The sequence below is a fragment of the Oncorhynchus kisutch genome, linkage group LG29 (assembly GCF_002021735.2).
Source record: "Oncorhynchus kisutch isolate 150728-3 linkage group LG29, Okis_V2, whole genome shotgun sequence".
NCBI classification, from domain to species: domain Eukaryota; kingdom Metazoa; phylum Chordata; class Actinopteri; order Salmoniformes; family Salmonidae; genus Oncorhynchus; species Oncorhynchus kisutch.
Window position 1 is genome coordinate 2,410,719 of NC_034202.2, and position 15,575 is coordinate 2,426,293.

A 15,575-nucleotide genomic window follows, 5' to 3' on the forward strand; every position below is an offset into this window, starting at 1 on the left:
TCAACACGATCCTGTCTCGGAATTCCTTCAACCACGTGGCATAGTTTTTGCTCTGACATGCACTGTCAACTGTGGGACCTTATATAATCTGGTGTGTGCCTTTCCAAATTTTTTATTTATTTTTATTTATTTTACCTTTATTTAACCAGGTAGGCAAGTTGAGAACAAGTTCTCATTTACAATTGCGACCTGGCCAAGATAAAGCAAAGCAGTTCGACAGATAAAACGACACAGAGTTACACATGGAGTAAAAACAAACATACAGTCAATAATGCAGTATAAACAAGTCTATATACAATGTGAGCAAATGAGGTGAGAAGGGAGGTAAAGGCAAAAAAGGCCATGATGGCAAAGTAAATACAATATAGCAAGTAAAATACTGGAATGGTAGTTTTGCAATGGAAGAATGTGCAAAGTAGAAATAAAAAAAGAATGGGGTGCAAAGCAGCAAAATAAATAAATAAATAAAAATAAAATACAGTTGGGAAAGAGGTAGTTGTTTGGGCTAAATTATAGGTGGGCTATGTACAGGTGCAGTAATCTGTGAGCTGCTCTGACAGTTGGTGCTTAAAGCTAGTGAGGGAGATAAGTGTTTCCAGTTTCAGAGATTTTTGTAGTTCGTTCCAGTCATTGGCAGCAGAGAACTGGAAGGAGAGGCGGCCAAAGAAAGAATTGGTTTTGGGGGTGACTAGAGAGATATACCTGCTGGAGCGTGTGCTACAGGTGGGAGATGCTATGGTGACCATATCATATCCAATCATATCCAATCATTTGAATTTACCACATTTGGACTCCAATCAATTTGTAGAAGCATCTTAAGGATGATCAATGGAAGCAGGATGCACCTGAGCTGAATTTTGAGTCTCATTGCAAAGAGTCTGAATACTTATGTAAATAATATATTTCTGTTTTTATTTTTAATAAATGTGCAAAAATATCTAAACCTGTTTTCACTTTGTCATTTTGGGCTATTGTGAGATGAGGAATGAGGAATTTGTATCCATTTAGAATAAGGCTGTAACGTAACAAAATGTGGAAAAAGGGAAGGGGTCTGAATACTTTCCGAATGTGCTGTAAATCATTGGGGAAAAACACTTTCCGTAGACCAAAGCGTCACAAAATGTCACCATTATATATACACAAACTGTTCCGAACTGTTTTCAGGTGGGCGCCAGTGTGGGGATGCAGTTTCCTGTAACTTTATAGGGGCCCAGGTGCCAGGCTCAGTAATTCATTTGTCAATAAGTGTCAGTGAGACGGAGAAATGTTTTAGCATAGTTTTAACATGCAAGAAAATATTTCACTGCCTTCAAACAAAATGATGGTTATGTCTGTTAAATTGCCAAATACATGTATAACTTCCCCTTCCCACCACAGAATGACGCTTACCATGAACTGGAAACACTCCAGCTCCTGACAACGATTCGTTAAAATAAAAAACAGGAGAACCAATTAACCAATCCTCTCCAGCGCTGTTACACCTCAAAGAATAGAACAATCATATCATATCAAAAATAGGAAAACATGTTGATGGAATATATTACACAGACAATTCTAAATGTTATAATGTATTTATTTTTAGAGAAACATTTAGGAGCCTGAATCGAATGAATCTATCGATTTTGCTGTGATTTGGCAAATAGGCCTTATAGAACCCTATAGATTTAGCTGTGATTTGGCAAATAGGCCTTATAGAACCCTAACAGATCTGTGACCAAATACAGCTTTGTATGTCTTGAGTCTAACTCTGGGCTTGGAGATGTTTATAGTATGTTTTGCCCTGGTGCACCAGGTCTCTTGTAAACTTATATAAGATATAGAAATCATCTCAAAGCCCAAGAGTCAGACTCATGCAGTAACAAAGCAATTTTATTTTGAGATTGAACAAAAATGGTCCACTTTGCAGCGCTAGAGAAGCATAGACCACATAGAGTAAATACTTTAAGATGTATAGCCCAATGACCTCGAACAGCGAACTCATTTAAGTAACGGTTCACGACAACTTCCTAATATTGAGTTGTACCCCCCCCCCCCACACACTTTTCTCAAAAGCATTCACAGGATGCTGGTCCATGTCGACTCCAATGCATCCCACATTTGTGTCAAGTTGACTGGATGTCCTTTGGGTGGTGGACCATTCTTGATACATACAGGAAACTGTTGAGTGTGAAAAACCCATAAGCGTTGCGGTTCTTGACACAAACCGATGCGCCTGGCACCTGGTCCATTCACCCTCTGAATGGCACACACACAATCCATGTCTCAATTGCCTAAATGCTTAAAAATCCTTCTTTAACCTGTCACCTCCCCTTAATCTACACTGAGTGGCATCAATAAGGGATCATAGCTTTCACCTGGATAGTCTATGTCATGGAAACAGCAGGTGTCCTTAATGTTTTGTACATTTAATGTAGTCTATACAGCATTAATCAGCATAGCATTTACATTTTAGTCATTTAGCAAACACTCTTATCCAAATCAACTTACAGGTACAATTAGGGTTAAGTGCCTTGCTCAAGGACACAGACATATTTTGGTTACTGACCCAACGCTCGTAACCGCTAGACTACCTTACCTTAACAGAACAAATCCAGATCAAACACACTGCATTGACAGTCAATGCTGCAAGGACCAACCCAACAAGTCGAAAGCCTGTGAGAGAAGTGTCATGTGCCATCCCCTTGGCATTCAGGCTCTTGCAGAACTGTTGACATGACTAGAAATTAACTGTAGGTCTCTGACTTTCTGCTACTATAGGATTTCCTATTCTGTGTTAAGGAGCTCCAGTAAGACTGATGCATGAGAAGGGGGCGTGTTGCAAGTGTGATCATGTCAATAAATGCAGACATTTACTGACTCATGTATTTGGGAGCATCCTCTGAGAAATTCCTCTCACTTTTTACCATTCAACTGACTCATTAAGTTCATACATTTTGCTGCATTCGTGAGCAGAACTCAGTGTCTTAATATACTTATCACTGTAGGTGTGTGGGTGTAAGCAAACGCACACATGTAATTGGAAGCTGTTTTTTAGGCTGAAAGACACTACATTGGCATTTCCTTTTCTGGGGGGAACTCATACAGTGACTCATACTGATCACATGAACACACCTGTCAACTTTCCCCTCTGGAGGGGATTTATAAGAAATAACCCACCACTGTTCCCACCACATGACCTTTCCAAGGTCTCTAAATTTGTGTTTTCTCCCTGCAAGTGCTGTACAATGTTAGAGTGTTAACAAAAATATATGCATATATTTTATATTTGAGATTCTTCAAATCACCACCCTTTGCCTTGATGACAGCTTTGCACACTCTTAGCATTCTCTCAACCAGCTTCATGAGGTAGTCACCTGTCTCAAAATACAACACTGCCCTTTAAGACAAAAAAAAGCTCTTTCTGGCTTTCAAAAATGTCTAGAAATGTGGATGTTTTGTGCTCTTGTAGGAAACAATCACTCCCCTATTGCTGACTACAAATGATCTATAACTGGGCTAATAACTCACTAACTAGCAAAGGATATGAACAAAATGTGCACATGTGGCTAAATGCAGCTCTTGCTTTGATCTCAAAACAAGCAAATCTTCTCATGACCACAGCCAGTAGCGGACTGGCCACCGGGAGCACCGGGACAATTCCTCTGGGCCAGTGACCCACCTGGATTATACCTTTTTTTACGAATAATAAAAAAGGTAACAGAAGGTTGAGCGACACTTTCCCCCAGGCCCTTTGGTCTAGTCCAAACGAACGTCGATGCAACCCTTAGTCCCGCCCCCTTTGTCTCGCTCGCTCACATTGACAGTGACAGCTCGAAAACAAGCTACAATAAAAAAATATGGAAGAGCAGAGTAAAAAATGTAAGGGTGGGGCTCAAAAGTTAAGAGATAAAAGAGTCAAAAGTCTTCACTCAAATGCAAGTAAATGTAAAAAATGAACCAACTTTATTCAGCAGTAGTAGTAATACCAGTGCCACCGACATTAACATCGAAGTGCTAGACCGGCAAGTGGAAGATGCCACAACCCAGTTAGCAGGGTAAAAGAGTAAAGGGAGAGGACAGCGAAGCCAAAGACAGTGCAGCCAAAGCGGTAGATATGTGCCTAAATGTGTTACAAATACAACATGTTATATCAGAATTTATGAGTGAAATGCAAATACTATTGGTCAGCTACTGCTCTGTAAATCTACCAGAAAGAAAGATTTGAGGTTAAGACGTACAGTAACTGAGTGTTCAAACCGGATAGCGGAAAAACTACAATTTGATGCCTAGCAAAGCTCTGAATGCCTAGATTTTGCCATTCTGTGGGGATTTTGTTGGAAATGGCAATCACTTGAGTATCAGTGATTTACTGCAGTATAATTTACTTAGCTAAAATAAGCATTTTCATTTGATTCTGATTGCTTCTGCCTTGCGTTCTAAACGCTAAATAGCATTTGACATATCTAAACGTTATTTAGCAAATGTTATTTCATGTCTATACATCCATTGGTTGCACATAGTATACATATTGTAAAACCAGTCAAGTCCTTTCCCTCTCAAATTCATATTTTGTGCGGGAGAAAATGGCTACAGTGATTTGCTAGCTATGATGCTCATCGCCATGGTTCCTACCACTTCACCTCTTACTAGACAATGCATTGAAACTCATCACCATGCCAACAGTCCGTTGTGAACGGCAAGAAAAGCCACACAAAAAAACGTGTTGTGTCGTCATTCATTCACTTGATATGAAATAGTGGGGCTGCTGCTGTGTTTCTGTAGTTTTTCAAAATTGGGCCTTTATTAGTTAATTTATATATTATTTTATTCATATCCAGGATGATGACAGGCCCAGTCCAGTTTCAGTAGAAGTGAACATTGATGTTGATGACAGGCCCAGTCCACTTTCAATGAAGAGAGGATCTTGGGGTTGATGACAGGCCCAGTCCAGTTTCAGTGGAAGAGAGGATCTTGGGGATTGATGACAGGCCCAGTCCAATTTCAGTGGAAGATAGGATCTTGGGGGTTGATGACAGGTCCAGTCCAGTTTCAGTAGTAGAGAGGATCTTGGGGGTTGATGACAGGACCAGTCCAGTTTCAGTAGAAGTGAGCATTGATGTTGATGACAGGCCCAGTCCAGTTTCAGTGGAAGAGATGATCATTGATGTTGATGACAGGCCCAGGCCAGATTCAGTAGAAGAGAGGATCTTGGGGGTTGATGACAGGCCCAGTCCAGTTTCAGTAGAAGTGAGCATTGATGTTGATGACAGGCCCAGTCCAGTTTCAGTGGAATAGAGGATCTTTGGGGTTGATGACAGGCCCAATCCAGTTTCCGTGGAAGAGAGGATCTTTGGGTTTGATGACAGGCCCAGGTTTCAGTGGAAGAGAGAGTCAGGGAAGGCCAGGATGCCAGACCAACTTTTGATTATTTCAAGAGACCCAAGTCATTTTTATGTTTCCACCCAATGCAGGAATCAAAACAAAACTGTTTTAAAGACGGCACCAATCGGAAATGGCTGTCATGCAGTGAAGAAAGCCATGCGTTATACTGCTCAATTTGTATGGTATTTGCGAAGCCTACTGACTGGAATGATAATGACTGGAATGAGTGGAATGACGGATTGGAAACATTTTCACCAAAGTGTAAAAGAGAGTGAGATGAGCAACATGCACAGAAGTAGTGCTGAGGAAAACTTTTTAAGGTCTTCCAAAGCAGACATTCAAAGTCTCCTCAGTGGCAGTCAGGTGTTCTTGCATGCGTTTAACTGAATGAGAGTGTGTGTATATGCATGTGTACAAACACCTGCACGGCATCCGCCTTGCAAATCGGGCTGTCTTCTGTATACCACCCCTACCATGTAACAACTCAACTGGTGGGCTCAAATGTATTAAGAAGGAAAGAAATTCCACAAAGGAACTTTTAACAATGCACACCTGTTAATTGAAATGCTTTCCAGGTGACTACCTGGATGTAGGTGTGTCCAAACTTTTGACTGGTACTGTATGAAATATAGCTATCTCTCTCTTTCTTGCTTCTCCTTAGTTTGTAAGAAATGAATTTGTTCAAAACTGTTCAACTACTGTCTTTCTGTCTCTTTGAGTCAACTACTCACCACATTTTATGCACTGCAGTGCTAGCTAGTTGTAGCTTATACTTTCAGTACTAGATAAATTCTCTGATCCTTTGATTTGGTGAACAACATGTCAGTTCATGCTGCAAGAGCTCTGATAGGTTGGAGGACATGCTCCGGAGGTTGTCACATTTACTGTGTAAGTCTATGGAAGGGGGTGATAACCAAGAGCCTCCTTTGGTCAAAGTCACACTGCTTGTGGCTCCTTTGGTCAAAGTCACACTGCTTGTGGCTCCTTTGGTCAAAGTCACACTGCTTGTGGCTCCTTTGGTCAAAGTCACACGGCTTGTGGCTCCTTTGGTCAAAGTCACACGGCTTGTGGCTCCTTTGGTCAAAGTCACACTGCTTGTGGATCCTTTGGTCAAAGTCACACTGCTTGTGGCTCCTTTGGTCAAAGTCACACTGCTTGTGGCTCCTTTGCTCATAGCGCCCCCTTGTGTCCTTGTCCACAAAATCCACTGCTGCGCTTTCCACCTCCACTGGAGTGTTTGCTGCTGTGGAGCTAAAGGTTTTAATATGCAATTGTGCCAGCTCGTTCACCTGACATATAATTACTGCAGTGTCCAAATGTAACTCACTTTCCCGCTCACAATCTGATCTTTAAGCATAGGTTAGGTCTACAAAACTACTGTGCTTTTAATTTCAAGTCCGTAAGAAAGACATCAAACTTTTCACCTTGCTGTTGTACACAAAAGCGACACACATAACGTTCATATATCATGTACCTCTCAGGTGAACTATCTGCATCAAACTGATTCAGTACCTCCGTAAACTCGACTTTATCCTCCTCATTTGCAGACATGAAGGTATTGAATATATCGATTGTCTGTGGTCCCGCTATAGTAAGAAAGAGAGCAACTTTACGTTTATCCGGCTCCTTAGTAACTCCAATGGCAGACATACAGTGCCTTCGGAAAGCATTCAGAACCCTTAACCTTTTCCATATTTTATTACGTTACAGCCTTATTATAAAAAATGTTTAAAAAATATCCCCAGCAATCTACACACAATACCCCATAATGACAAAGCGAAAACAGGTTTTTAGAAATTCTTGCAAATGTATTAAAACCCAGCCAAACTGAGCAATTGGGGGAGAAGGGCCTTGGTCAGGGAGGTGACCAAGAACCCGATGGTCACTCTGACAGAGCTGCAGAGTTCCTCTGTGGAGATGGGAGAACCTTCCAGAATGACAACCATCTCTGCAGCACTCCCCCAATCAGGCCTTCATGGAAGAGTGGCCAGACGGAAGCCACACAGTAAAAGGCACATGATACTCTCAGACTATAAGAAACAAGATTCTCTGGTCTGATAAAACAAAGATTGAACTCTTTGGCCTGAATGCCAAGTGTCACGTCTGAAGGAAACCTGGCACCATCCCCATGCTGTGGGGATGTTTTCAGCGGCAGGGACTGGGAGACTAGTCAGGATCGAGGAAAATATTAAATTAACTGAGGAGGATGGTCCTTCCCTTCCTCCTCTGAGGAGCCTCCACTGTTGGGGACTGGGCAGAGGCTAGGTGATCTATAAAGACTCTATGAACTATAAGGTGTGTGTAGATGGTGGGAGAGCTCACGGTTCTTACCACAGTCAAACAAATGCAAGAAAACACCTAATCAAGATAGGATTAATACAGCCAACTCAACAGATCAACATTCATTCAATCCACTTCTGCTAAGTTTGAGGTGCGTAATGAAAAAGTCATTTTTCTACCATCCACTCACCCTGCGACATTGGCTACTTAGAATTGTTAAATTTTTTCTAAGCAAATTGTCAAAACAATATACATTCCAGCTGTACATTCTTCTACCTTCCCTTTAATTTTTTAAATTTAATTTTACCTTTATTTATTTTTCTCCCCAATTTCGTGGTGTCCAATTGTTGTAGTAGCTACTATCTTGTCTCATCGCTACAACTCCCGTACGGGCTCGGGAGAGACGAAGGTTAAAAGTCATGCGTCAGGCAGGCAGGAAGGAAGGCAGGCAGGTGCGGGCAGCGATTGGTTGAAGAGCATGCATTTAGTTTTACTTGCATTTAAGAGCAGTTGGAGGCCACGGAAGGAGAGTTGTATGTCATTGAAGCTCATCTGGAGGTTAGTTAACACAGTGTCCAAAGAAGGGCCAGATGTATACAGAATGGCGTCGTCTGTGTAGAGTTGGATCAGAGAATCACCAGCAGCAAGAGCGACATTGATGTCCCTCAAAGTCATTACAACTTATGTATCCTAGATGTTAAAACAAAAATGGGGGTTTTAGATAAAACATTCTAAAGCAGAAAGTTAAAGCCTTTTCTATGAACATTAACGTACAGTGGTTTCAGAAAGCATTCACACCCCTTGACTTTTTCCACATTTTGATGTGTTGCAACCTGAATTTAAAATGGATTGAATTGAGATTGGTTGTAAATGGGCTACACACAATACCCCATAATGTCAAAATGTGTTATTATGTTATTAAAAATGTCTATAAATTCATAAAAATTTAAAAGCTGAAATGTATTGAGTATGTATTCAAACCCTTTGTTATGGCAAGCCTAATACTGTATGTTCAGGAGTCAAAATTTGCCGAAGTCAAATAATAAGTTGCATAGACTCACTCTTTGTGCAATAATAGTGTTTAACATGAAAAAGCCAAACCTTGACCCAGAAAATATAAAAAACTATCAGCCTATATCGAATCTTCCATTCCTCTCAAAAATGTTAGAAAAGGCTGTTGCGCAGTGACTTACTGCCTTCCTGAAGACACTGAGTCACTGATGTGATCTTCCTGTCTGGGTTGTGCTGTGGCAGAGGCCTTTGTGGGCTAATACTTGGCCTTGTCTCAGGATGGTAAGTTGGTGGTTGAAGACATCCCTCTAGTGGTGTGGGGGCTGTGCTTTGGCAAAGTGGGTGGGGTTATATCCTTCCTGTTTGGCCCTGTGCAGGGGTATCATCGGATGGGGCCACAGTGTCTCCTGACCCCTCCTGTCTCAGCCTCAAGTATTTATGCTGCAGTAGTTTGTGTCAGGGGCTAGGGTCAGTTTGATATATCTGGAGTACTTCTCCTGTCTTATCAGATGTTATGTTTGGGGTTTTAGGCTGGGTTTCTGTACAGCACTTTGAGATATCAGCTGATGTACGAAGGGCTATATAAATACATTTTATTTGATTGTAGCGGCTCAGTTTTATTTCCCAATAATGAAACTGGCTTCTTTGCACGGACACAATGTTTCATATGGCATACCATCTAGCATGGCAAATGTCATAGCGCTGTAAAAGTCTGACTCAAAGAATGACAGGTCCATCAAAGATTTGGTATAGGCAATAACCAATTTGCTTTGGACAAACTGTGGGTGGTGGTAGGTGAGTAGGCTTACTGCATACCAATCTGTTACATACAAATGACAATTTACTGAATTACATCTGTCTAGTTAGACATACAATGTGCATGGTTGCTACATCACATTATGCCAGGCTCTTAGAATCCAATAATATTGGTGTCTTGACGACCAAATCAGAATGGACACAAGGCGCTTTCAGATATAAGGGGAAAGTGTACCACCTCTACCAAGATATCTGAACCTTATGGTACATGTGGTAGAGTGATGATCACCCATAAGTGCAATTTGCAAGGTCAAGTTACTTCCTCAACTGCAACACTGGTGGTAGCGGTGGGATAATCCCCCCAGTCTCTAAGGCTGGCTTTTGCATGGGGAATTTATTGAAAGAAAGGGAATAGCCTTGGGTTCATGTCCCGGGTCAGAAGTATAGTGTCAGTGACCAAACTCATGTGCTATACCTCAACCAAGACATATTGACCGTTTTGGCACAGATAGGGCAATCCCCACTCTGGAAAACTACACAATCATAAGCACATGTCACAGCATAGCAAGGAAACAATCACACTGTTTAATTATAAAAGACCAACCACACTGGCCTTCTGGTCTTAAAGGTAGTGGAGTATCACACAGAACATTGTTTAGAAGACAGACACAATATTTAACTCTTCCCCTAACACAAATGCATATGCTATAGGGCTATGGGTACAACTTCATGAGGTCAGAAGAAGGTAAATACCAGCTGTTGATTCCTTCCCTCTCCCCCATGAGATAAGGAAGTATCCTTGCCAACATTTTGCAGATCGGCCCACACCGTAACTTGCAGGAATTCTACACAGAGTGAGAGGAAAAGGTATCTCATATTTCAGCTCCCCATTGGGGTGCAGATCGGCCCATACTGTAACTTGCAGGAATTCCACACAGAGAGTGAGAGGAAAAGGTATCTCATATTTCAGCTCCCCATTGGGGTGCATGATAGTTTTACGCAATAGCTAACAAGGCACTATTGCGTGCCAGACTTCTCTAGACTATGGTCGATTGTTGTGAAAGAGCCGGTATGAGAAAGTTGCAGACAGATTCATAAGAATGTAGACAGCAAAAAAATGGACACTCACCCAGTCAACTTTGAAACGGATAATATATTGTTTGCAAACGTTAAACCTGGTCGTCTGAATTCAATACGTTATTCAGTCAAAAACAGTGAACGGTAAATATACATCTTTTTAGAACATTAGAATAAAGAAATCATGTATGTAATTGGCACTAACAGGAAATGTTTTCCATAGAGGAAATGTAGATGTTTTTGTTATTATGTTACACTGTTATGTTACATGCTGCATAGTGGCTAAATAACAGATTGATTATTTCTCTGAGGACCAGCTTAATTTGAATTCCTCTACACGGTCATTGGAGCATTCAGAGGAATAATCTCAAAATCTTGGGTTTGAAGATCTGCAGCTTGCTGCTGTCCATATTCTTGACCATTTCCTGGGACGCAAGAATCCCCTGGTGAGCCTCATCGAACAGCTCCTTCCCGATCTCCGCCTGAACCCTGTCTCGCCAGGCACTTAGCTTAAGTCTCCCCTCAAACACATCCAAACCGGAACCGATAGGCTGTGGGATACCAAAGCGCAGAAATACACTCAGAAGGCCCACAATATAACAATATATTACAACAAAATTGATCGTTGTTAGGTTTGTGATGATTCATACTTGTTTCATATATCAATAATTGTTCTAGTTAACACTTGTGGAAACAAGGAGCTCCAAACCAAAGACCTAAGACACAGATTTAGTAATTGATTTGGACATTTCACTACAGGTAGCTAAGGGGTTTAAGAGGGTTTTTCCAGGAACAGAAAGGTCACTGGTTTGAATCCCCGAGACGACTAGGTGAAAAATCTGTCAATGTTCCCCTGATCAAGGCACTAAACCCTAATTTCACCTGTAAGTTGCTCTAGATAAGAGTGTCTGGTATATGACAAAATGTAAATGTAAAATGTACTTGGTCTAATCTACTACAGTGAAGCAGGAAGAGACAAGATCTGCAAAGCATTCACCTGCATGATCTCAACAATGGCCACCAGGTCGGCCAAGGAGATCTGCTCTCCTGCGATAAAGGGCTTGTCCCCAATGAACTTTTCTTCAATGAGTTTCAGAGAGCCTTCCAGGTCCTCCAGGGCTCCATCCATCTTGTCCTTGGGGACCTCCACACCCATGATCTTTGGAATCAAGAGCTACAACACAGGCAGCCTTTTTATAATGTAAAACACAAACGTGTTGAATTCCCGAAACTTTATACTATGCCATGAAAAGATCAAGATGATGAGATCAACCTCATCTCTCAAAATCTAACATAACAGGTATTTGGACACAGAGGTACAAAACAGCTCTGCATCAAATTCTTATAACAATGCTTGTAGAAGGATTATTTTTCTTGTCAGTGAAACTCAAAAGGGCCACAGTCACATGCTTTGGCAATGTGTACGCTGTAGTCTATTTCTTCACAAACTACTGCCCGCGCACACACATCGAACATGGAAAACTGGAAACATTTAGCGGTTTATAATACCATTATTATTACCTAAATCTTCTTGGTGTGTGACTTTATTTGACCACAGGAAAAAAGGATGTTAATATGCTACTGAGTAAACATTGTTATCTGGGTTGGACTGAACAAAGTCCAAAGAACAATTTGAAAACAATTCTAAATCCAATCATGTAGTAGCATCACTTACCCTGAGCCAAAACATCTTTGAGCCATGCATACGTATGCCCATGTGCTGCCAGGACAGGTATTCATTGACACGGGCACGCTTTTGCAGATCGGCTGGATACCAGTGGTCTGAGGTCTGGTACTTCTCTGCCAGATACTTCATGATGGCAATGCTGCAGAGATGATTGGCCCGTTTAGTCATTGAAACGCTTTACCTCGCCACTGTATTAGAATCATTACTCAAATCAGAATGAGGATATGTTTAGCTACTCCAGGGATCACAAAGGATTTGTTAAGTAGTCTTATTACATTGCCTCATCAGATAAGATGGTTGATCTCAACTCAATGTTGTCATTCCAACCTTTCAGCCAAGCAGAAGTCTCCGTCTCGGATTGCAGGAGCTTTCCTGATCATGTTGATCTTCCCAAACTCTTCTCCATACTGCTCTCCTGAAATGTAGTAAATGACAGAGATACATGACAGACTTACTCCTGTAATAAGCCACCTACACCGAGTGTACTGTACAAACCATTAGGAACACCATCCTAATATTAAGTGTCACCCCCTTTTGCCCTCAGATCAGCCTCAGTTTGTAGGGGGCATGGACTCTACAAAGTGTCGAAAGCATTCCACAGGGATGCTGGCCCATGTTGACTCCAACAGTTGTGTCCAGTTGGCTGGATGTCCTTTGGAGGTTGGACCATTCTTAATACATATGGGAAACTGTTGAGCGTGAAAAACCCAGCAGCGTGGCAGTTCTTGACACAAACCGGTGCACCTGCCACCTACTACCATACCCTGTTCAAAGGCACTTCAATATTTTGTCTTGCCCATTCACCCGCTTACACAATCCATGTCTCAGTTGTCTCAAGGCTTAAAAATCATTATTTAACCTGTCTCTTCCCCTTAAACAATTTGATTTGATTTGTTTCTCACATGCGCAAAATACAACAGGTGTAGGTAGACCTTACCGTGAAATGATTACAAGCCCTTAACCAACAACAAAGTTAAGAAAATATTGACTAAATAAACTAAAGTAAAAAATGTAAAGAGTAACACAAAATAACGAGGCTATATATAGGGGGTACCAGCTTTGCACACTGTTGGCATCCTCTCAACCAGCTTATTTCATGAATGCATTTCAATTCACAGGTGTACCTTGTTAAAAGTTCATTTGTGGAATTTCTTTCCTTCTTAATGCATTGGAGCAAATCAGTTATTTTGAGCCAATCAGTTGTGTAGTGACAAGGTAGGGGTGGTATACAGAAGCCCTATTTGGTAAAATACCATATTATGGAAAGAACAGCTCAAATAAGCAGAGAAACAATCCATCATTACTTATAGTGTCGTCAAGTGCAGTCGCAAAAACATCAAGTGCTATGATGAAACTGGCTCTCATGAGGACCACCACAGGAAAGGAAGACCTAGTTACCTCTGCTGCAGAGGATACGTTCATTAGAGTTACCCGCCTCAAATAAATGCTTCATAGAGTTCAAGTAACAGACATCTCAACATCAACTGTTCAGAGGAGACTGTGAATAAGGCATTCATGGTCAAATTGCTACAAAGAAACCACTACTAAAGGACACCAATATGAAGAAGAGACTTGCTTGGGCCAAGAAACACGAACAATGGACATTAGACCGTTGGAAATCTGAAAATCTGAGATTTAACCACTATCTTTGTGAGATGCAGAGTAGATGAACAGATGATCTCTGCATGTGTGATTCCCATGGTGAAGCATGGAGGAGCAGGTGTGATGGTGCTTTGCTGGTGACACTGTCAGTGATTTATTTCAAATTCAAGGCACACTTAACCAGCATGGCTACAACCGCATTCTGCCGCGATACGCCATCCCATCTGTTTTTTGCTTAGTGGGACTATTATTTGTTTTTCAATAGAACAATGACCTAAAACACCTCCAGGTTGTGTAAGGGCCATTTGACCAAGAAGGAGAGTGATGGAGTGCTGCATCAGATGACCTGACCTCCACAATCACCCCTGACTTCAACCCAATTGAGATGGTTTGGGATGAGTTGGACCACAGAGTGACGGAAAAGCAGCCAACAAGTGCTCAAGCCTATGTGGGAACTCCTTCAAGACTGTTGGAAAAGCATTCCAGGTGAAGCTGGTTGAGAGAATGCCAATAGTGTACAAAGCTGTCATGAGGGCAAAGGGGGGCTACTTTGAAGAATCTCAAGTATATTTTGATTTGTTTCGCCCTTTTTTGGTTACTACATGATTCCATATGTGTTATTTCATAGAGTTGATGTCTTCACTATTATTCTACAATGTAGGAAATAATCCAAATAAAGAAAAACCCTTGAATGAGTAGGTGTGTCCAAACTTTTGACTGGTACTGTATAGGAAGGAGTAAAGTGACTACGCATAGATAATAAAACAGCAAGTAGCAGCAGTGCAAAAACAAAAGGGGGGGGGGGCAGGGTTAGTGTAGACTAGGCCTACAGACTAGGCTACTTGCGTGCAGACTAGGCCTACAGACTAGGCTACTTGCGTGCAAGCAAGAATAGATGCCTACCAGACTTAAACTTCCAAAATACCTTTTCAGGATACTTCTGTAAATGACTGTTTACTGAACTTTAGATAACCTTCTATTAACGGTGAAAATTCTAGAATGAAGTTGGCTACTCTAAAAGCACAGTCTCCAAAATAAAAACAATAACCTACCTTCCAAAAGCGAAACCTTCATAAAATCAAAAGAAATGTTGTTCTTCTTGGCAAAGATATACACCGAGCGACATGGCTGTGAGAAAAGGTCTAAATACATTTCCAACGCCATCTTTAATACAAAGCAAAGATAGTCTTCACGTCTAACCCCGAATGACTTCTAGAATTTCTGGAAGCGTTCTACTTCTCTTCGGAAACTATATACCACACCCCTGGAGCGCGAGGAGGATCCCCGAGGATGGAACTCGCGCGCACGCCCACTTTCCACAGCTCATAGAAAAGGATCACGTGTGTCTGAGTGGTTAAAAATGCACACATGTAACACGAAACAAGATTTTCATCAATTGAAATGATTGCATAATTGTAATGTTGCAGGACTTCCGTATAACTTAAGTAGGCTACATGCAGACAGTTAGCTCATGATCTATGTAACATTGATCAAATAGAACTTTATTTCTATAGAACATTTCTTACAACAAATGCATTTCAAGGTGATGTGTGATTTATTGTGACCTACTATGAATAACGTTACATGAATTAAACTAAAATACAATTGTTCGGTTAGCCTTTTTAGTTGGGGTTGCCCTAAAATACAGTGTGGCTGCTTGTTGGCTACATCTGCTTGACAACTAGGAGAGCAACAGCCTGACGTCCCTGCAGCCTTTTCTCTGCACAACATCAGGATATGTATGGTTGATTTCGCAAATACGGGCACTTTTGGATATTGAATGTTATTGAAAATGCTATTT

At 41.3% G+C, this 15,575-nt stretch overlaps 1 protein-coding gene across 1 annotated transcript; it reads right to left on the reverse strand.

Annotated features, from left to right (window-relative positions):
* Window positions 1-10,541: 10,541 nt before the first annotated feature.
* LOC109874138 (glutathione S-transferase theta-3) lies at window positions 10,542-15,055 on the reverse strand. Its single transcript, XM_020465940.2, has 5 exons — window positions 14,827-15,055; window positions 12,500-12,587; window positions 12,161-12,311; window positions 11,483-11,659; window positions 10,542-11,036 (listed from the first exon to the last, which is right to left on the reverse strand). The coding sequence occupies exons 1-5, from the start codon at window positions 14,936-14,938 to the stop codon at window positions 10,839-10,841; spliced, it is 726 nt and encodes a 241-aa protein (XP_020321529.1). The 5' UTR covers window positions 14,939-15,055; the 3' UTR covers window positions 10,542-10,838.
* Window positions 15,056-15,575: the final 520 nt, after the last annotated feature.

What these genes read in the sequence shown, in the direction of transcription:
- LOC109874138 (XM_020465940.2), bottom strand. Translation starts at nt 14,938, where the DNA reads ATGGCGTTGGAAATGTATTTAGACCTTTTCTCACAGCCATGTCGCTCG. An exon ending in GACTTCTGCTTGGCTGAAAG is followed by an intron (nt 12,312 to 12,499) that starts GTTGGAATGACA and finishes TCATCTCTGCAG; the next exon opens with CATTGCCATCATGAAGTATC. An exon ending in CCATTGTTGAGATCATGCAG is followed by an intron (nt 11,037 to 11,482) that starts GTGAATGCTTTG and finishes GGTATCCCACAG; the next exon opens with CCTATCGGTTCCGGTTTGGA.